The 22,344-nt window shown below is 42.2% G+C and overlaps 1 protein-coding gene across 1 annotated transcript; it reads left to right on the top strand.

Annotated features, from left to right (window-relative positions):
• Positions 1-261: 261 nt before the first annotated feature.
• On the top strand, positions 262-14,151 carry LOC131676917 (protein TRC8 homolog). The gene is made up of 8 exons (XM_058956321.1): positions 262-1,066; positions 9,638-9,914; positions 9,977-10,666; positions 10,722-10,863; positions 10,922-11,096; positions 11,661-11,842; positions 11,946-12,119; positions 12,178-14,151. Exons 1-8 carry the CDS (start codon positions 718-720, stop codon positions 12,586-12,588), a joined length of 2,400 nt encoding a protein of 799 aa, XP_058812304.1. The 5' UTR covers positions 262-717; the 3' UTR covers positions 12,589-14,151.
• The last annotated feature ends 8,193 nt before the right edge of the window (positions 14,152-22,344 follow it).

The raw sequence follows: 22,344 nt of genomic DNA, 5'->3' as shown, positions 1-22,344 counted from the left end.
CATGTAATCTATGTTGAAATGTGAAATTTGTTGATTTAGTATTCACATGCAATTAAAATGATCAATTTTTTGTGATAGAAATTGCATTAAAATCATCAGAATAAGAGACGGAAACACAAAAATATGCAAACTGCATATTTCTGTTCCTCACTTTTATACCAACTCAACGTTTTATAGCACGCATCCGAGACCGAACCCATTTCAGCTCCGTCACCTGACAGTCAACATGTTTGCTGGCGATTTCACGCACACTGCCTCACTGCGAGAAGCAAAACGTCAAAATCCTCCTTGAATCAGTCACAGGCCAATTTCGAACTTTTTATGCGACGGCTTCAATCTTACGGGAAAAACATAGTAAACTCATCCTAAATACGCTTCGTAATTGGTTTCTGCTGTGCTTGTTCGTCGCGAGTGATATTTCGGTGTTAAAAGTGCTACAAATCTTGCCCAGCGGAAGTCAACCGGAAGTGGCTTAGTGGAGATGGCCTCAAAGCTAAAAATGTGAAAGTTTTTTCCTCCAATTTTTTTTTTTCGAGGGAAAAGTCCCTTTTTGGGGCTTAACGTTGAAAGGGCGGTGGGGTAGACGTGGATAAGATCCTTGACAACGAGGGCAAATAATTGGCGTCACAGCCTCAGCAAGTATTATCAGTTAAGTCACAGGTTTACTTCTTCCGGAAGGTTCTTGAGACCTTGAAAACAAACTCAGCGTTTTGTAAGATGTCGGTTGTTCGGACCAAAGTCCTCGGCTTGGTGGACGTGATAATGCGCGTTCCCAGTTTGTTTATCATAGATGAAATTCTCAAAATCGGCATGGGATTGCCCAACTCGGCTTCCCCGTCTGGATCGGCTGCTACTGTTCCAACGGGATCCGCTCCTCCGGGCATAGTGTCGGAATCGTTGGTTAATCTGACGGTAAACGCTAGTATGAAAGTGGCGACGGCAGCAGCTACGGATATGCTGGGCAGTGCGGCCGGTATGGGACCGGATCATAGCTCACTGAAAGACGACATCGAGTTCTACAAGTTTGTGTCGCTGACGACGCTCAAATTTCTGCTGTGCTTTTTCGGTAAGTTAACAGTCAATGTAGTGGATATGTTGTTTGCAGAAGTCGTGTGCCGATTTGCGGTTCAGAAGTTCATTCGCATCGCTGATGTGCTCGATTAGAACTGGTTCTGTCTACTTTGCACAGACCTGCCGAGCTCAGCAGTTCTTGAGCAATCTTATGTGATTGCCTATAGGCCTATGACAGCAAAAGCCTTGACAAAGTGGTTGAGCACACTCGGTCAATAGTTACTTGCGAGTATGCTGTTTTGACTCGGTGTTCCTATTAAAAGCATGGATTTGCCTTGATGAATTCGATGCGGTATTTGTGCGTAATCTTTTTAAAGTTTTCAAACTGTGACGATCTAAACATTTGATAGAAATCTGGTTTTCACTGAACGACAGCGAGTATTGAGTTTGATCTTGAGCACAAAATGAGATGTGCTGTCTTTTTCGATCCCGACTCAAGCTGTATATTGAGGAATTCATTCGACCAAGCGTTAAATCCTAAGTGTCGTCATGTCTCTTTTTGACCCTTTGGGTTTACTTACACCATTCATTGTTCTGGGTAAACTCTAGGCTCAAGCTCTCTGGCGGATCGATGATCCTATCGACGATTATTTCTATGCCAAGTTGAGACAGTGGATTGGGATGCTTCCTGAAATAGTACGAGTTCAAATACCACGGTCTTATTTTGAGAACCTTCACTCAGGTGCAATGGCAGAAGTATAAATAGTTCGTCGGTTTTCGGATCGGGGATATACTGAGCTTGTCAAGTCTGTTAGATTGCTGATGGATACCGTCGAAACTGATCAAATGCAGACGTACACCTTTCGTAGAGCCTGTAGGTCCCTGGTACAGAGAACAAGAAATCATTTACCGAAAACCGCAAACGTTGCCAATCCTACCTTCACCAAACACGACGATGGAAATGCCGGCGTTTTTTTTTTCTTTTCAACGATGCAGCGCTGACCGAACCTCTTCTATCGAATTCGGTTGAATATTGAAATGTGATGTCCTTGTCAGAACTTTAGCCTTTCCTTTTCAAATTGAAGATAATGATGCGGTCAGCGCTCTAAGCCAACTACAATTGGGCTACGGAAGCAGAATGCACTGCCGCCCTACGCATAAATGTCCCATGTGCTTTTGATTTCCCTATACACATGGGACAACTATGCGTAGAGCGGCAGTGCAGGAGAGCCAAAAAAGCTCTCTTCCAGATGGCGTAAAATAAAGCGTTTGAAGACAAAATAAAAACTCCGAAAAGTCAGGAATTGTATACCCTTGGCGAGACAGAGACTTCTTCACCAGATGAAGCTACTACTGGACTTTTCCGAAGGTCTACGACTTGTGGAACGAATTGTAGACGCGTTGCCTTTTGATCCACGATAGTTTTACCTAAAGATAAAACAGTCACAGCAAGATTGATATAATATTTTAAAGCAAAGTTTTGTCATGCCTTCAGGGAGACGGTAGTAGTATAATCGCAAAGTAAAAGGAGCGAAGGTGGAAAATAGCGGTCTTTGACAAGGACATGTTTGTCGAAGCACTTAAATTGGCGAGCATGCTCTTGAATCTACGTGTGGTCGAGTGAGAAACAACACTAACAAGGGCGTAAAGTGCGACCATGCCGAGGAAGGGGATAACCGAGAAACGGTCGCTGTCTGCCATATTAGTGGAATATGACGATTGCAGATCTACGTGTAAGTTGCTTCCGGACTTGGAGAAGAAGTCAGAGGCTTCGCAAAGACATCGAAACGGAAACAAAAATTGGCGCGCAGAGCTGCAAGAACCAACAAAGTAATCAAGCTAAGCAAGTCTATTTTGAGAAGCTTTTCCACGAAGCCAACCCGAATCCTTGGAAAGATGCCTTCAGAGTTGGCATGGTGAATATAAAAGACCCAATTGTACCACATAGAAGGCGCCCGGAGGTGATTATCCAAGGGCTTTTCCTCCAGTATATGCCAACGCTTCCACCGTACAGTGAGGAGGATGATTATGAAAAAAAAGCCTGTATAACGAACGAACAACTGATCGAAATAGTGAAAACCATAAAAGGGGTGAATGCTTCAGGATCAGCACGTAAACACATCGATACAGGAGAACCCGGATATGTTTAAAACTACGCTGCTGACTTTTATCGATGAAGAAAGCTTTCCCGATAACTGGAATCGACAGAAACTGATAAGAGTAGTTCTGAACTAAACAGAGAAAAAGATTCCGCTATTGACCGGTGACCACCTTAGATGTATAGAATGCTTTCAACAGTGGTAGTTGGAAAGCAATCGCTCATCCGCTGCACAATATGAGGGTTCTGGAGCACTGAACACTGATCTTCGAGACAGACAAGGGAGAGAAATGGAAGAATGACAACTACGAGGGGCGCTATTTTATGCAACGTACGATAGAGTACTGAAGCTGAACCTTCCCAGTAGCGTAAAGGTTGTCTAGCACGGGTAGTTCGCGTTGTTGCACCGGAAGCGGGGCGTCGAGGCACCAGTGTCCGGAACGCTATGCTCTAACGAGAATCGCCGGACCGACCTCAGCACCTACCAGTTGGCTCGTTGAGTAGGGTAGGTTTGCCGCCGAGGACTATCCGAGTAGCTTGCGGCAACATTGGGACCTAAACTGCCTATAATCGCAAGTCAGTCCCATGTAGATAGGGATCCCATAGTACATGGGACTGACTTGCGATTATGGGCAGTTTCGGGAGAAATTCCGCCGCCGAGAAACTCTCAGTCGAAGTAGGATAGATTCACGGAGACTATCTGGGTAGATCACAACAAAGCTGGAAGCTAAATGGCTCTAATGAATGCAGAGACCAATGAACTACAAAGAAAATGTCGAGAGGTTTAAAGGAAGAGTAATTAAATGGCGCAAGCGATACTCCTAGTTAACTGCGGAAAATTTGTGAGAAATAAAAAAGGTACGAAAAAGCATACTCAGCCACTTCACAAGGTAATGATTGCCTGGTACGAACGTAAATCTCACATAGTGTCAATGCACCACCGACCAGGCCTTTGAAAATGTTTAGACCTTACTAGAAAATAAAACATATTTCCAGATCTCGACGAAATGAGTAACCTTTCTTTATGTGATAAAGACAAAAATACATTCCTTGCATTCGTGGAACAACTTTGTAATCATTCCAGAAAAAAATGCTGGAGGTCTTAACAATGAATCGATTGCAGTTGAAAATTGACGATGGTAAGTTTGCTTGTAATCCAGTATTACGCTGAGATCTTTAATGTAGTTAACACGTTGTAAATAGCAATATATAAAAATACTATAATCAAAAATTGGCAGCGACGAAAACTGACGACCAGGACTTAAAATACCGCCAACGTCTGTTATGAACAGCGAAAAAAGCTGCGGTCTGAGTGTATTACCTTGAGGTACTCCAGAGCTATTCGAAAAGCAATTAGACTGAGCAGTGCCAATACAAACAGCAAGCTGATGATGGATGAACAAGATGCGATCAAAGCCAGTCACAGAATCTGGTCGGATCTGTATATATCGCATCCGTTTGAAGTTTAATTAACCACTGTTTCAATTGGCTTTGATTCAACGTGCGAAAAAGGTGCACTGATCTACAGCAAAGGAAGGTGCGTCGTTGTCGAGAAACATTTCAGAAGGGAGATTAATTTCCTTCCTCCTGGTGTTAACGAACGACCAGAATCCTAAATTCTTCAATTTACCTAACGTCTATAGAGAAATTCGTTTTGATTAGCTCTCTTACTATCAAGCGAAAAAATCACTTGGATAGAGGACATCGTCGATTTGTTCAGTCTGTGGAGAGTTTTATTAGACCAGGGTGGTATTCTGGCAAGCTGATATTTTGGGATTAAAGCCGCAACACATACCTGAAGTAAACAGGGGCCCTATAGTTTCCTTCCATTCATTAGGTGAAGTGATTGTAAGAATAGGGCGCCAGTTGTAGTGAGCTGTAGCATCGACGACGTCCGCAAACGGGTCAAAACGTTTCAATCAATCCGAATTAGAGAGCACAAAGTAATCTGTTTCGCGAAAGTTTAATTTATCAGTAGTAGCTTGATTGTCATGATAAAGAGACCAGCGAAACGTCAGCACTTACGAATACTACGTCCCAAAAAGCGCGACCGATGATTCGAAATTAGGCTAACCTGTCTCAGTCCATGAAAAGCTATTCCGTGAATTAACAGAGGACTCGCATGAGCGGTAGTTGAATTGACACAGAAAAAGCAGCCCTTTTATTTGCATTTTGCATGACATAGGACAGCATTTCGGGCTTAATCGCAGCAATTTCAGCTCGTATATTAACTTTGAGTTCGTCAAGGTTCGTAAGTTTGCTAGAAAAAACTTTACTTTTCAAGTAATTCCACAGAAAAAAGTCTGGTACCGTTAAATTCGGAGAACGAGGAGGACATTCCAAATCTCCATTTGTTGAGGCAGCGCGTCCTGGGAATTTGCTCTGCAAGAAACTTGATTTGAGCAAGCGGCTGTGTTGTGGCAAGGTGCCCTGTCTTGTTGAAAACAGAAATTTTTCAGGCCTTTTTTGTGCATTTGTGGACAGATAAAGTGCGCCAAAATCCAACGGTAGCGTGCGCCGTCGATGGTCTCTCCCTCTTTGAAAAAATAAGGACCTATGATAGTTTTGTTGCACACTCCGGCCCAAACATTTACTTTCTAGTCGTGCAGTTGTGTTTGATGTATAACGTGTGGGTTCTGTGTCCTCAATTCGACAATTTTGTTTGTTTACTCCGCCGTTTTGTAGGCGCCGAATGCCTTTTACGATAAGCAGGCACAGTTTTCACTATTGAACGATCGTTTTCAATGTAAACCGCTACGATTTCAGCGTGTTCTTTGGGTGTAAATCAACACGTAGCTAAAATGGCACTAAATGACGTTTCAGAATTGTGTTTATCTGTCAAGATCGGCTGGAAAATGGCGGAGTTGTTCAATGTTGAAATAGATGGCGCACCCTGTATATTCAAATTTTTTCTTCTGAAGAATCGATGCCCTCATAAATTACTGCAGAAGCATAAAAAGCCCTTCATCATTGGATGTGATGCTAATGCACATCGCACAGAATGGGGTAGCACGGTTTTAATTTCCAGAGGTGTACGTACGTCGTGATGTTCCTTGGCGGAACGAAAATTTAGTAACACTTAGAAAGGATGCTAGACGCTTGTTCAATGAAGTGAAGATTACAGGTAACTTATCAGACCACAGAACCACTCTTACCAAATACAACGTTGAGTTGAGAAAGGTTAAAAACTACCAATGAGCGAGTTTTCTAAAAACATCGGAAGCTTGCCAGTGGAAGTTCGCCTGTTGATATAAACACTTTCGAAACTGATGGAAAAACTATTGGACGACTATAATACCTTAGTGACATTTATTGAGAAAACCATCGATTATAAGGAAATAGCAATTTCTACTTTTCTTCACGTCGAGAGTGCTATAAAAATGAAATGAAAAGTTCTCTTAGATTTATAAAACTTTGTAGTAAACATAGTAAGTAAGAGCTGGGCCAAATTACCTAAAAATAGGCTATGAGCTGTAACGTCGAAACCAACCGATTTGCGAAAACTTGTTTTCCTGAAAGCTCGGCCGACTGCGCACACTTTCCTCTCAAAGAGTTTTTCGCGATCGCGTATCACATCGTATATACGGCAAAAGGTCCGAATTGGACCAACCCATATTCTATTATTCACACAGCGATTAAACAAAAACAGTTGGTAGTCTCATTTAATGCACTGTGCACTTGCCAACAAAAATCTCGGATTACACATTTTTCAAAAAAACACTCCAAAACTATATTCGCCCCTAGCGCACGCACACGAAAACTGAGAACCGCAAAATTTTGCAAGATGGAGCAGAACTACATGACAGCCATGAAAATGATATATACGCTTCTCATAATATTACCATAGCTGGGGATCCGAATTAACCAGCGAATTTGTCCACTTCCCCCCATTTTAGACTACTTTCTTTTTTCTGCGAGACATTGTTTATGAATGGCCCTCAAAGATACAATATTCCATAAATATCACGTAACATCGATGACGGACCAGTGGGACTAAGGCCAAGTTCCCTCCGGGTCGTGCCAAACTAAGAAGCAACATCAATTTAGGCACAGAGAACAGACGTCCTTTCCGAGCGTAAAAGTTGAGTATAAAATTTACGGCACTCCAAGCGGATACTTGTTCAATTGACAAAATAAATATTTTAAACTTGTTTGGTCGAATCTGGGTGCCTGTTTTCTGTGACATTAATACATACTAGAACAGGAATAATAACTGGTAGATTAGTTGCAGGGAAATTAGTATCAGTGAACATTACGGTTAATAGCGCTCTTTGATTTACTTAATAATCGATTGATCCGCTTCAGACGCAGGGGACCCAAGAGGAGATCAGACAGAAGCAGAATCAATGCTAAGTTTTAGTTGCATCACTGACGATTTAGCACGCGCTGTTAGGGGCAGGGTACATTGGACTAGACAAAATAGAGAGCTTGGCGCTACACACTTCGATACAAACAGGCGCAAAGTGTAGTCCTCCTGAGGACCGGTGTTTACATGGTAGACAGTTGGCCACCTGCGTATAATGAAGGAACTCAAACTAAACCTTGTCTTCACCACAGTTAAAGAAGTCATCAAATGTGGGATGTACTGGTTCCATACTACCTCAAGATATAATATCATTCTATACGGATGGTTCTAAAATGGATGAGCTAAGTGGATCAGGAGTATACGGAGCAGCAATTAAAGAAGAGATATCAATGGGAAAGAGGACCTACAGTTTTCCAGGCAGAGATATATGTAATATAGACCTGCTCGGAGGTCTGCAGGAAACTACAGACATGTAAAAATCACAATCTTCTCAGACAGCCAAGTAGCACTGTTTGCAATAAGGTCATCGAAATATGAGTCCAAATATGTGAGAGTGCATCACATCTTTTCAACAACTGGCTGCTTGGAATAAAGTAATGATATTATTTCTTCGAAGGAATATAATGAAAACACAAAACGAGGTCTGGTTTCCAACCGCCGCGAATTGTAAGATATCGTATATAAGATTTTCCAATACCCATCGTTTGAAAGCGCATCCCTGTATGCAGGTCTCCTAAAAGAAGTTCTACCGTATGCCAACTGGAGTCAACGTATGTAAACAATTATCCTACGCACACCTACTTTCACATTGCATCGGTAGGTCCCTCTGTCTCTTTCATTCCTTGGAATGAAAGGCGCATATTGATGTTTGGTTGCAGATCTGATTAAAAAATTAGGATTAGATTTGCCGATGTCTGACAACTTGGTTTTCGTTTAAAAACTACGATGTTTGAAAATTTTCTCTAATTTCGCGTCGTTTGTCAAAACCAATTCAATTCTCTGTAAACGAATCGTCTTAAACGCAGATCTAGTATTTTCAATCACGAACCACTATACTGCCCATAAACGCATAAGAGTCCCATGTGGATTTTTGTCGAAAATGAGTTATCCGTTGGATTGTATTCTGTATCACCACTGAATCACACTGCACAAATAAGATTACCGGGTTTGTTCAGAAAATATCAAAAAAAAATACCAAAACATGGTTGTCCCATCCATTTGGCTCAATGGATGGGACAATCTTGAACAGCGTTTTTCTCGGCTTGCTGTTTTTCAACATGGGACTCTTATGCTGTTATGGGCAGTATAGTCTCGTAAAAACATTGTACTATTGTACCGCAATGTGAAAAACGAAAACGCCATTAAAGTATATCAATTCCAAAGAAAGAGACATTTTAGTAATCGAAAACCTGTCAGGTACATGCTCGTAATGGCGATTGCCAAAATTTGTTTGTGCAGACGCTATCCCATACCTGACGTGGCCTTTATAGTTTTTCCAACATTAAAAAGTAAAAGGAACCCCACCCATTGCCTCGCCCTTCTTTCTTTTATCATTTATCAATCCGGTTTCGTCCGCTTAGCTAATCAAAGTGCTGTGTGTTATCGATGGCACCTTGACCCAGGCGAGTTATCTACCGCAAATTTAACATCATCATTTCCTCCACTCATTTGTTTATCGTCTTTACGATATTTTGTTATTGTAGATGCTTACAGATTAGGGATTCACGGAAATACGCCAGCAGACGACAGAAACCGACCGATAACATTTCACCGGTCGATTTTTGAACTTGCTAAAACAAACCAAACTACCCCACCCTTTGATCAATACGTAATACAATTTTTAATCAAATATTTATTAACTTCTTCCACTCAGAACTAACCAAAACTAATTTATCGACAAGAGACAGAAAAAAAAACTTTTTCACATGGCATGTGGCTCGAGTCCCGCACTAGTCGGCTTCTCAATCGACGTGTTTTGTGCTGACTCATGCAGAGAAGCTAAAGCTTCGCTGTTGGGTCGTCGTCATATAGGGGAGAATGTCGTCATCGTATGTAATCGGCTACTTCTGAATTTAATCCATCAACTAGACCTTTATTTATATTGAATACGATCTATCATACTTCTGTAGTAATGTTTGTCCCTACAATAGCTTCGAAAAAATTGTATAAATTCAATCAATTAACAAGTTCAATTATACTCTTCATTTACCCCCTGTCACTAGGTTGCCTGAGCGCAGCGTGCGTCTTCATGCTCTGGACACGCCACCTAGTCATAGTGTACATGTACATCATTTCGGTGGGTTTGATCTTTCTGTCCTACTGGAGCAATGTGTCCGCCCTGTCGGTTATATCGGACGGTCCCAGCCTGCTGGAGGACATTCTCTCGCTCAACATGGAACGGCTGCTGGATCCGGGAGGTGTCGCTCTTTCCATACTGCCCCACCTGCTGGCCCAGTGGCTGATGGGAGTCATCTTTGCCTACATCCACCTGGGACCGAAGTAAGTTACTTCCAGTATGCTTCAAAGTCTTCCGACCGCTAATTTCCTATCCTTCCTTTCAGATACAAATTGATCCAGAAAGCGCTGCCATTTAGCTTCCTGATGCCGTTGTTCCTGGCGATGCTGCCGCTACCGACGGTAGTGCTGAAACATTCCCCCGCATTCGCCGCCATTCTACCACTAGTACTGTCCAAAATAGCCCTCTGGAGTTCCTCGTTCGATGTGGTCAAAACGATACTCAGCGGCTATCAACATGCTCGAAACTTTGCCAGCAACTTTGGCATCTCAGCACTGATCGAAAACGAATGGCAGCGGTTAAATGTGCCCTGCGTTCTTAGGGCCTTCTGGTCCATCCGACTAACCGAACAATTGATCGGCCTTTTAATGAACTCCGATGTTCCGCTAAGATTTGCCACAACCGTTCAGAGTCTGCTGGTCAGCGGCTGCGAAACGTTGACAGCCGTGCTCGGAATGACCAGCATAATTTCCCTGATCTGTCATTACATTGGGAAAGCATTTCAACTGTTTCTGCTCTCGGAAGATTACGACGAGGATAAATCGATCGGAACGGTGTCTGCGATTCTGTTCTACATACTAGCACTACAAACCGGACTAACTTCACTTACTCCCGATAAGCGGTTTATTCGGTTGTGCCGGAATCTTTGTCTGCTCATAACCGCGTTGCTACATTTCCTGCACAACATCGTTGCGCCGATTCTGATGTCTCTTAGTGCGGCCAGGAACCCATCGAGGTAAGCTTTGTGTGTGTGTTGAATCTTTTCATTCGCTCACATTTAATGATTCCAGAAAACGCCACGCTCGTGCTCTGATGGTATGCGCCTTTCTCCTACTCACTCCGCTTGGACTTCTGAGTCTTTTATGGACGCGCCACGCACCGTCAACCTGGCTTCTAGCGGTGACAGCTTTTTCGGTTGAAGTGATTGTGAAAGTAAGAGTCGAATCCATCCAATCAATCGCTATCTAATTGAATAACAAACTTCTTCCAGGTGCTGGTCAGTCTAGCAACTTACACACTGTTCCTGCTGGACGCTAGGCGGCAAACTTTCTGGGAAAAACTAGATGACTACGTGTATTACATTCGGGCCTTTGGAAATTCAGTAGAATTCTGCTTTGGAATATTCCTGTTCTTCAATGGCGCCTGGATCCTTATCTTCGAATCAGGTAAGCCCATTGTTTCGGACGTCCTACTAACTGTGCTCGAGTGCGTTGACTAATCACCCGAACTTTTATGTTGTCCATCGTTTTATGTGCTAACACATTTGGCTGCCGCTGTTTTGTTGGTAAAACTCCCCTCCGTTCCTTATCTATGTCGAACTGCTGGGGGTGGGCGTAGCGTATTGGTAAATCGATTGCCTTGTACGCAGCGCACCTGGGTTCGAGTCCCGACCCCGCACATAGGGTTGGAAATTTTTCCTAAGAGATTTTTCTAACCCGAAGAGGCGAATGACCTTGAGGTTAAAACCTCTATAATTGAAATAAAAAAAAAATATGTCGAACTGCTTATTTTTTGTGTATGTTTAGGTTCGATAGTTTTTATCAATAGTTTATTTTCAATTTATCCCGCCCCCTCACGCTCCTATTCCGAAAATCCTTTCGCTTTTCTAAAACAAACAATTTGCGACCGTACAATTCAAAACTTAACCGATCGACACATGAAACTCCTGTTGATGCGCTCGTGGGCGCGATGACAACATGACTACCACTACTTAGCTACCATTCCTGTAGGCGGTGCGATCCGGGCGCTGATGATGTGTATCCACGCGTACTTCAACATCTGGTGCGAGGCGCGGGCCGGCTGGGGCGTGTTCATGAAGCGCCGGACGGCGGTGCACAAGATTAGTTCGCTGCCGGAGGCCACACCGCTGCAGCTGATGTCGTTCGACGATGTGTGTGCCATCTGTTATCAGGTGAGTTCTTTGAGATCCAGAATTACAAATACAGTCGCCTTTTCAGTGTTTGCTAAAAATGCAGGCTTTCCTTTAACCTATATTTCTAATCAACTCATTTCAGGAAATGACCTCAGCGAAAATCACCCGCTGCAAGCACTATTTCCACGGTGTATGCTTGAGGAAGTGGCTCTATGTCCAGGATCGTTGTCCTCTGTGCCACGAAATTATCATGAATCAGGACGGAAAGAATGGAGATGGCATCGAAGATGACGGCACGGAAACTGGCAACGATGAGGTAATATCCTGTAAACATTCGCCGTCGATTTTTTTACATGATCAGCTTTTCTTTACAGATCCAAAACCCACCCCCGGGCAACTCAGTGCCAATCTTGAACGCACACAGTACCACCACGTCCAGTGGCACTTCAACACTAGCAGCCGATAATAGCAGTAGTGGCACCGTCACAACCGGTGGTAATAGCACCAGCACCAGTAGTCGAAACCACTCGCTAACGGTCAGTGGATTCCGCATCCCGAATCCGACGGTGACTACCTCTAGTTCTTCGTCTTCTTCTTCTTATCCCTCATCATCATCGTCGACGTCGGCGATAACGTCATCCTCATCGTCGGTGGCAACAACGGCTGCATCCGATGCGGCAGCTTCCACCGCATCAGTACTGTCTCACATCATCCGACAACACCAGCTGCAGCAACATCAACCACGGTCCTCCGTCGAGCGGGATTTTCTCGATGAGCTGGAGTGAGCTTGGGACATGGTCCCGCGGGATGCTGCAGGTACGAGCGAAGGGGGAGTGAAAGATTAGGTGTACTAGTTTTATGTTGTGCTATGTTTGCTGCTATCTGTGTGAAATGGGGATTGGACGGATAATTCTGACCTAGTTGTATGTGTATACGTCTCCATCGCTACGGTTTGCTAATGCCGACCGGACTGAGGAAAATGAGTTGTTTTAGCCTAATTTGTGATTCTTCATTTTCAGTTTACCGAATGGAAGACGAAAGAGAAATCGATTAGTAGTAGTGTAATAGCGGACATGGGTGGGGAGGGTAAAAGGGTTTAGATTGATGTGTTGTGCAATCTGTGGCGCACTGACAAAACGGACGTTTGAAATAGCTATTCAGGGGAGAAAATTATAGGTTCTTGGCTGGTAGAAAACAGCACACAAAGGTAGATGAAAGCATACTGAAAAGACAGTTTAAGTGATGCTCCAATTTGCCTTACGAAACAATGTCTTCTGCGTGAGGGTTGCACAATCGCGCCCAGCTGCAGTGAAGTTTTATACATTGTACTGGTCAATTTGAGATACATCTCACATCATGTCAGGTACCACGGGGACGTTTTGGATTTTCCATTAATTCCATTTTGTTGTTGTTAAAAAATAAATATACAAATTTCAAGCGTTCAGTTGTTTATCTTGTAGGATATATTAAAACGGTTTGTATCGAATCAAATTGTTTCGATTCGACACAAACTTTCTTGAATGATTAATTTATTTTTAATTTCTAGCTGAAAATATTAGTTAAAGTCGGTTTCGTGGTGGCCAGCATTTACATTCTTCCAACCATAATCTTATTGAAAATGAACAACTTCACTTATTGAGTTTAGCTTTTTTAAATCTTCAACAGCCAGGTCATTATCTACATTTAGGAGAACGCCTGAAGCTCTATGACGAACTTGCCTGAATTTCGGAACTCAATGTACTACGATTTCCGATTTTTTTTTTCTATTGATTTGACGCAATGGGTTTTGTTCAGGTGATTTAAGAATTTCCACTAAAATCGCAATTCTCCAGACACTCTTCTTTTCTGCCAAAATTTAGATCACTAGACTAGAATGGTGCGCTATCTACACGATCGAGCAGCTTTAAACCATTGAATACTCTCCGCTCTGTGGGCTGCCGTGCTAAAGTAACATGCTGTACCGCAAGTGATACTTACATACATCTGTCTATTTATGTGTTGTTCTTTAATTCTTTAAACCATAGCGCAATGCTAAGAATGCAATTACTCGTGGGTGGGTTAGCGTAGCGTAAACAGTATAAGTTAAAAGTAAAATCAAATCGGATAAAAGAAGCAAAAATGCTGCTATCCTGTGGTAGAACAAACGCAAACATTTCTGCTTCTTTTTTTCCGACCAACAAATACCACAACTAGTTGCAATCTTTGGGAAACAAAGAATCATTTTCGCGTGTACATAGGAAAAAAGTAAGCAAAACTATCAACTTCATTGAAGAGGTTGGGATCACATGAAATGTGGAGATAAGAAACATTTACGGAGAAATATAGACTAAGTTCTTATTAAAAGCCAACCACGGGCAGTGCTTGTACACTAAAACATTCCGATTGGTCCATTCGTTTCAAGGCCACATAAGTAAATTGGCTTCCATTGTTTTTTTTATGCTCAAATTAAATTATTTTTTTCGCCTGCAATTGTTTTAGCTTGGTTAAGGTAATTGGGAAGAAAGAAGGAAAATGAGTGAATTTCCTTCAACGTCTGATTGAAGTGCGCCGTACCTTAGGGTGTGAAAAACCTAAACAATGGCTACGAATGTCTTTCTTTGGTCACATTTAAGCGATTGCGTTTGCAGTCATGCTTCACACATTGTTGAAAGTGAAGTTTAAAGTTTCGCTTGGGTGCATCTCGTTGTTTTTCTTTCACTCGTTTAGTTTCCTTCAAATTGAGCGACCGCGCAGAAGACAATCGAAACGAACGAAATCGTCTTGGTATAGTTTTGGGGTCAAACGGGTGGAACTATAAAAGCAGCACGTGGTTATGTGATGATTTGACGAAAATTGTTCTGTCCCTTGTATGTTTTTGTTGCTGCCAAGTTGTTGCAACAAAACGATGTGCATATCGTCGTACGGGTTGTTGAATCTGTGAAATTACACAATTGGTTTACGAAATTGAAGCTTCTAATCATCAAATTAGCATGTCAATTGAAACAAGTTGGCTGCTTCCTTCAACTTTTTGCATCAGTGGTGATGTTTCTACAATATCTGTATTTCTTATCCACCTAAATAACCTAAAGGTAACCAGTGGAATTTCCATTATGAGCGTTCGGGACGTCTCTGTGTAACAGCAATAGTGGGAAAGTTACCCATCAAATTATTAACTATCGACTGAAAAAAATATAAATTTGTTCATTCACTTTTTGTAACTTACTGTAACTTTTTCGTTTATTTAATAAGGCATGTTTACGTTAGCTTGAAGAAGCCAACTTCTTTGTTTTACATTTGCAATATCTTAAAACCAGGGGATTACACATTGAAATATTTTTTATAACAAAAATTAAGAGAATTTTACAACTATCTTGAAGCTAGGGGTACATATCTATGTACAAGAAGGGTAACATAATTTAATTGAGATTAGGGGAATCAATTGGTGGGTGCATAGATGACAGTGAGTCTAGTTATGTAAGGTATGCAAGCTAGGCTCGATGGAACTATTTAAGATAGTCTTTGATCTCATACATTTGGAGAAACATCCGATGTTGCTTCCAGCTGTTCTCAACCCCTATTCGGCAGTTTTCACGCCGCCACCCGCGTTACGGCTTGGTAAGACCAAATAGTTGTCGAAGGGGGTTAATTAAGTTAAGTTAAGAATCGCAGACAGCCTTTGTTGATTGTAAGATTAGGGAATATGTATAAAGTGATATATAATGCTTACACTCCCTAAAGGAGCAAAATTTGGGGTAAACCCCCTAACTTATGCAATTGGTGCACAATCCAACTTTAAATTAAGTCTGATGTTTTGTGTTTCGGATTCTCCTCGTCAGTACCTAACAGCTGACGTGTACGTTCGAATGACTGGTCGGGACTGATGTCCCGGTGGTACAGAAGTTCTGTTTTTTACTGCCACGTTGGCGTGATAGCCACAAAAGTTTCGGTTCTATTTTATCCTCTCAGTATAAAAGCGCTAGTAACGCTCTTTGAGCATCTCATTTACGAGATCTGAAGGAAATTGATGGAAGAAAGACTATGAGATTAAAGATAGTCTATGAGACGGTCGACCGACGGCGTCGAAATACCGGAAGAGATGAGCATCGGTAAGCGAGTTTTAAAGAGGGAATGAGACACTTAATACCACTGAAATGAAATCAGCAAGTAGCACTAACACACGTCTAATTTCAGGAAGCGTGCAGGTTGGCGCTGGGTCTGTGGCCTTCGACTGGCATGGTCCATTCTCATTGGTTCGGAAGTTTTGTAAGCTGGCTGGTTGCAAGTGGATAGATCAATTCGCTTGGTTGGGGGACATGTGGTTCCTGCTAGTTGTCGACTCTTTTGACCTTGGATATGAGGCTAGTTCAAAAGGAGTTCAGGAGTTGCACCTAAGAGATAGATCAGTTCTCAGGACTCGTTTTGTGATTATTCAAATCGACCTAGCACACCAGCTCCTAGAAATGCTGAGTACCCTTTACGAGTTGTTGTTCTCTGTTTGAGGCGAATCAAATAGACATTCGGTTTGATAATGATGACAGAGACAGAAAATATTAATTTTCACCTTCATGCAAACGGAAAATCAACGACATTGATTACAGATTCGAGCTGCCTTCATCACAAATCATGACATCATCATGAGACGCCGGGTGATCCTCCTCGAACAGTCAGCGATTCCGTAGCACGCCTCTGATGCAGACGATTTCGTAGTAGGGCTCAGATGCAGATCGCAAAAACACCGAGCTGCGCGTGTCATTTTTGTACTGTAGGTGAGCCAGTGACGCACAAAGGTACCTGAGCCTGAGCCGATGACAATCAATGGTGATGATCAACCGAAGACTATGAAATAAACATGCACGATATAAAAAAAGATCGCTGATCTACTCGATCACTAAATATAACATAGTTAAAATAATATTCGAGTTGGCGAACATATCATAGAAGCTGACTAACGATGTTATCCGTTGAACCATGCTAAGTGGCTACTTACTATGCATTCACTTCACTCACATATTTTTCTCTATATCATTTTAGCGAAAAAACGGGAGCTCGTGAATGCAACGAAAAAAAAAACAGAAAAACAACCTTCTTTACAGGATGAGAGCTAGAAACAGAAAAACAACCTTTTTTACAGGATGAGAGAAAGAAATCAGAAAGTGAAATCCACGTAAGGAAATCTAAAAAGGAAGTTATGAGATCTACAATTGAAGAATTCATGTAAAACAACAGAAACTAGATATCGAAAAGGTTAAGATCAAGGAAGAAAAAGAAATACAGAAAGGAATACTGATAAATAAGTGGTAAATTCCAGCGTCAAGGTAAATTATGGAAATGGAAAGGTAAGAATTCATAACAATCAATAATAATAGCAATGATACCAAATGAATTTATTCACATCGAAAAAGGTGTTTATATGGAGCGCATGCACTGAATCGTCCTGGTTTAGGGGGCACACAATTTTAGGTAGGTCAGAAATGCTGATCAGACCCGCTCTACACCAGAAAATGTACTATAAGGAACCCTGGAAGTTGCATCAAATCATCGTTGGTGTACGATACAGGCGGAAGAAGGCACTTCTGAGAATGATAAGAAAAATAAAAGAGTATCTATATATTGATGGTTTTTAGGAAGGTGTACGCTAGACACATATAGAAAAGATCGCGGCTTGCCAGAACATCCCGAACCTGGACATTGGATGATCTTCCTCGGATCTGAAATTAATCCGATAGTTGAGAACTGGCGTAACAGTACTCGAAGCATGCCCAGACGATATGTTCGCTATCGTGATACTCTTCGTCATAAGCGCAGATGCCACTAGTAGCGAGCCCAGTACATCGGAGTCGAGCGTCGAATGTGTAGTAATTGGACATGAGACAGCACACCAGTCACCACACGGTTTCGTTGATACCTGCAGGAAGCTAGAATGTAGCCAACGTCCCAACTCTCCATTGCTTCACGATGTCTGCCAACTTCCTAGCGTTCTCTGACGATCAAGCAGATTGGTATTTCATAGATGTCACCTTCTAAAGCGTCCGCCTTGGTTAGAGTCCACTTCTTCATTACCTGGAATGGAGCAATGCGAGTGGACCCAGACTAAGGTAATCTTGTACGATCCAACAAATAAGGCACGCAAGAGCTCCAATATTTCCCCAAGAAATACGAAAAGTGCTTTCTGATTTTCGCCGAGCGAAGAGCCTCTATTGAGCTGAGGCTGTCTGAAACAATAAAGTAATGATAGGTGGGCGAATCATCAATAATCCCTAAGGTGTACCGCATGGCAGCAAGTTCTGTGGCGTAAACTGAAACAGGATCATTGAGTTTGTATGAGGCGGTGAGATTTAAATTGAATTTACCGAAGCCAGTGGAAACTTAACGCGACTTGGCATCCCCAGGTATCTTTAGAATCGAACCATACCCTGAGATATTTGAATGTTAAAACCTGAGCAGTTGTTTTACACATTAATTGAAGCTGTTGACGCTTTCTTGAAAATAAGACCAGCCCAGTTTTCTCCGTGGAAAATTAGATACCGAGCTGATGGGCCCAAGCAGACAATTTGTCCATGATATATTGCAGTGGTCCTTACAAATCGACAGCTTTGGGACCTGTAATAGAGACCACACCGTCATCTGCAAGCTGCCTCAGCGTGCAGGAATTGGCAAGACATTCATCAATGTTACTCACGTAAAAGTTTTAAAGAAGGTGGTTTAGACTTGAGTCCTGGGGAAGGCTCATGTAGCTAATTCGTGATGTCGATAAATCACCATGCGAAAAATGCATGTGTTTTTCAGAAAAGTTATTTAGCGTAAAAGTTGTTTAATATCGGTGAAAGACCATGCTGGTGCAGCTTCTGCGAAAGAATGTTATTGGAAACTGATTCAATAGCCTCGTTAACATCCAAGAAAACTGATGCCATCTTCTTTTTGCTAACATAGACCATTTGAATTTTTGCTGAGAGCTTCGCAAGTTAATCGTTCCTCACTCTGCCTTTGCGGAAGCCAAACTGTGAATCTGACAGTAAGCCATTTACTTCGACCCGATTGTCGAGACGGAATAGGATCATTTTCCCGAAAAAAAATCTCGATACAGGACAGCATTGCAATCGGTCGATACGAGTTGTAGACGGACGCTAGTTTTCCTGGTTTTTGGATGGTGATGACACTCACTTGTCTCCAATCAGGTGGGACAACGTTAGTCCCAAGAAGCTTATTGAATCAATTCAACAAATGCCTTGTGGCGGAGTCTCGCAGATTCTTCAACTAGTTGTATTTGAATCTGCTTGGCGTACACGACAAGAGAGCAAGTGAGAACTCCACCGGTTAAAAAGGCGGTTGGTACGCGGTATTATGGCGGAACGCGGCGCGGTAAATCTTCTGTGCCAGGAGGAATTTGGACAGACCTTCTTGTTAAACTCGAATATCCAACGGTTTGAATATTCCACGTTCTCGTTAGTATTATTTTGGTTTCGCATATGCCGCGCCGAACCCCAAAGAGTGCTCATCGATATATTTCTAATCAACGAACCGCCGCCAGTAACTACGTTTCTTGGCTTTCATTAAACTTTCCACTTGCGTTTCTAACGTCGCGTACTGTCAATAGCTAGCGGGTATCCCGTGGTCCCAAAAGGTCTTATCTGCTGCGGTCTTCTCCGCGTATACATCTGAGTACGCTTTGTCCCATCATAGGTCGGGATACTGTCCGGGGGTGTTCGCGTCTGATACGCGTTTAGTCTCAACTTGAATCGTGGTGTCGAAAATCCCCTGCCCTTTTGCTCAGTAAGGGGAATGGGCACGTTGTGCCAGGTTGGTCGAGGTACAATTCGATTGTAAGTCAGTGAATGCTTGACGCGCAAAAGTGCCTGAGCCGATGGCAATCACTGTCAAGGATCAATCGAATACTTTGAAATGGAAACATGTACCTCATTAAAAGCAGTTTAGTTTACATTGTCATAATTTGCCAACTGCTTCGAGTCAATAAACTATAATATAATATAATTAAAAATACTTAATATTCAAGTGTGTATGTATCACAAAATATGACTAACCATGTTCCTGTTTCATGTCCGTTGAACCATACTGAGTGGCCAAAATAACTTTATTTATCCATAACACTCACCTTTTTCCTTTCTCTATCGTTTTAGCTTTTTTTTTTCTTGGGAGAAGCGGACAAGTAATTCGATAAGGATTTATTAAGGCTTAATGAAGGCTTAAAGATGTTCAAAAACTCATGCATGGGATTATTTAGAGTGAACAAAAAGATGATGGTACTCAGTATATATCGCTGATCGAAGACCCGCAACCATATGCACACATAGTGTTGACACCTCAAGCAATATACGATCCCACAAAGCTGAGAAATAAAATATGTACTGCTAGTGTCGCACAATTCAGCGCCCCCACCGGAAGGCTAAAAGAATCCACATTAACATTCTCATAAATAAGATCGCCATTAAAGATATCTTCGTCTAATCTATCTTTCATGTACGAGCGGAATAACCCATGAAATCGTGGACACATAAGAAACTCACTAACAGAACGGAAAAAGGACTAACAAAGAAGAAAGAAATAACAAAGGGAAGCACCAACTGACCTAGGACAGGCGGAGAACGCCGACATAACCGGGGATTAAGGTAACATCAAATGTCCTAATCCACTCGTACTTTACAGAGAAAGAAGGTGAAATTTAAAATGGAATCTATACTCTCAAAAGAACAAGGAATGATAAAGTGGAAAGTGGAAAAATAGGCGGTAAATACTAGCGTCAAGGTAAATTATGAAAACGGTAAGGTAAGAATGCATAACCAATGATAATAATAATAATGTTATCAAATAGTACCAAATGATATTTTTCATATTGAAAAAGGTGTTTACATGGCGCCCATGCGCCAATCCGCCCTAGTTTAAAATTTGGGTTGAGGGGGGCACGCATTTTTGGCCTAGGGCAGAAATGCCGATTAGACCGGATCTACACCAAAAATGTACTCTAAGGAAACTATATAAGGAAAACTTGAATCGTGGTGTCGAAAATCAGACCAGCAAGGAAGCCGTACTCTTCTTCCGGAGAAAGCTCTTATGTGGACTCGATTTTACCGGATATCGTGGACGAGTTGCTCTTTCAATAAATATTTCATGTGCGGTCATACGAAACATAGATTGTATTCGGCGGCCCTGAACCGTTAGCAACAGTATTTACGATTGGTGGCGAGCAGTGCGACAAGTCTAAGGCGCGATGGGGGAACCGAAATCCATGTCATTCTACCCGTATTAAAAATGGTCATATTGAAGTTGTCACAAAGCTCGTGGACTGAGGAAGATCGATTATCATTATGAAGGCAACCGTGCAATGCCGTCTCGTGGGAGTTAAAACCATCTAAAACTAGCCTTGGTGCGGGGAGGAGTTCCGCAATATCGCAAAGCCGTCAGGGCCAACTGAAGCTCTAGGGGGGATGTAGGTGGAAGCAATGCAAAGGTCTTTGCCTTTAATTCTAGCTTGGTCAAATTCAAACTCGAATAGGAGATGACCCCACAGACTTCAACCCGATTAGCTGGGACATATACTACTTCGTGAAGCGCCCGTAACCAGCAATATCATTAACCTGTTTCACAGACGGCAATAAATTCAAACACGTTTTGTCTTTCTACCGGTGGACGCACTACACTTCTACACATTCTGAAAGTCACTGTGAGAATGAGTCAACGAACTTTGTATGTTTCCTTTGCTCACAGTATATCAACATTTGTTTAACCCTCCGGAAGTCGCGCTTATGGCCCATTGAACGAGCAGCCGCTGATGCCTAAAGACGATTTCGCTAAATTTTCAGAGCAGCGGGCACTCAGTGTACTGCCGGAAGGTTAAATTGTGATCAACTAGTCAGTCCATCTTGGTCATGATTTTGGTTTGGTGCCGAAAATTGTTTCCTCGCGATACTTCCCAACTGTGCCATATTTACGATGTCATGGCTGAAACCCAAGCTAAGCAGACGTCGTTTGTCATTCGTTAGCTTTATGGTAGGTTCTAAGTCCTTCTAAACATGGTTCTAGCATGTATCAAAGTTGTTCATGGCGGTGAACAGAGACATACTATAAAACGTGGTAATGATGACATAGACGCTACCATGTAACGAAGGAACTGTCTCACATACCAGCACAGAAGCACTCTTCGTTGTCACGCATATAAGGACTTTGGGTGGGTTGTTTTCTATTACACAACTCTTTCTGCGTCGATTAGAAAATTAGTAGGCAGTGATCGTAATCCATTTATGTTTCCCACCGATACGATCAGTGAGCAAGAAAAGTAAAACCTGATGTGAATTTCCACTAGACAAATGAGACAGTCATAGAGGATCGGATAGCAGTTGACCCAAAAGCTGGAACATCAGATGAAGATGCAGTTAGCGGAAGTAAGTCTGCTGAATACTACGTAAGAATAGACGCTTCAAAAGTGTGCACGTAAAAGAAAAAGTAGAGTAAGAACGATCGAATCATTTTCAAAGGTTGTATCTGTCATCTGTCTGTCACTGGTAAAATCGCGAAACAGCCCCTTATCACTTTGTATAAATTACGTTTAT

This window comes from Topomyia yanbarensis, chromosome 1 (genome assembly GCF_030247195.1).
Source record: "Topomyia yanbarensis strain Yona2022 chromosome 1, ASM3024719v1, whole genome shotgun sequence".
NCBI lineage: Eukaryota > Metazoa > Arthropoda > Insecta > Diptera > Culicidae > Topomyia > Topomyia yanbarensis.
Note: the sequence above shows the minus strand (reverse complement) of the source record. Positions and strands in the feature narration are given on the sequence as shown.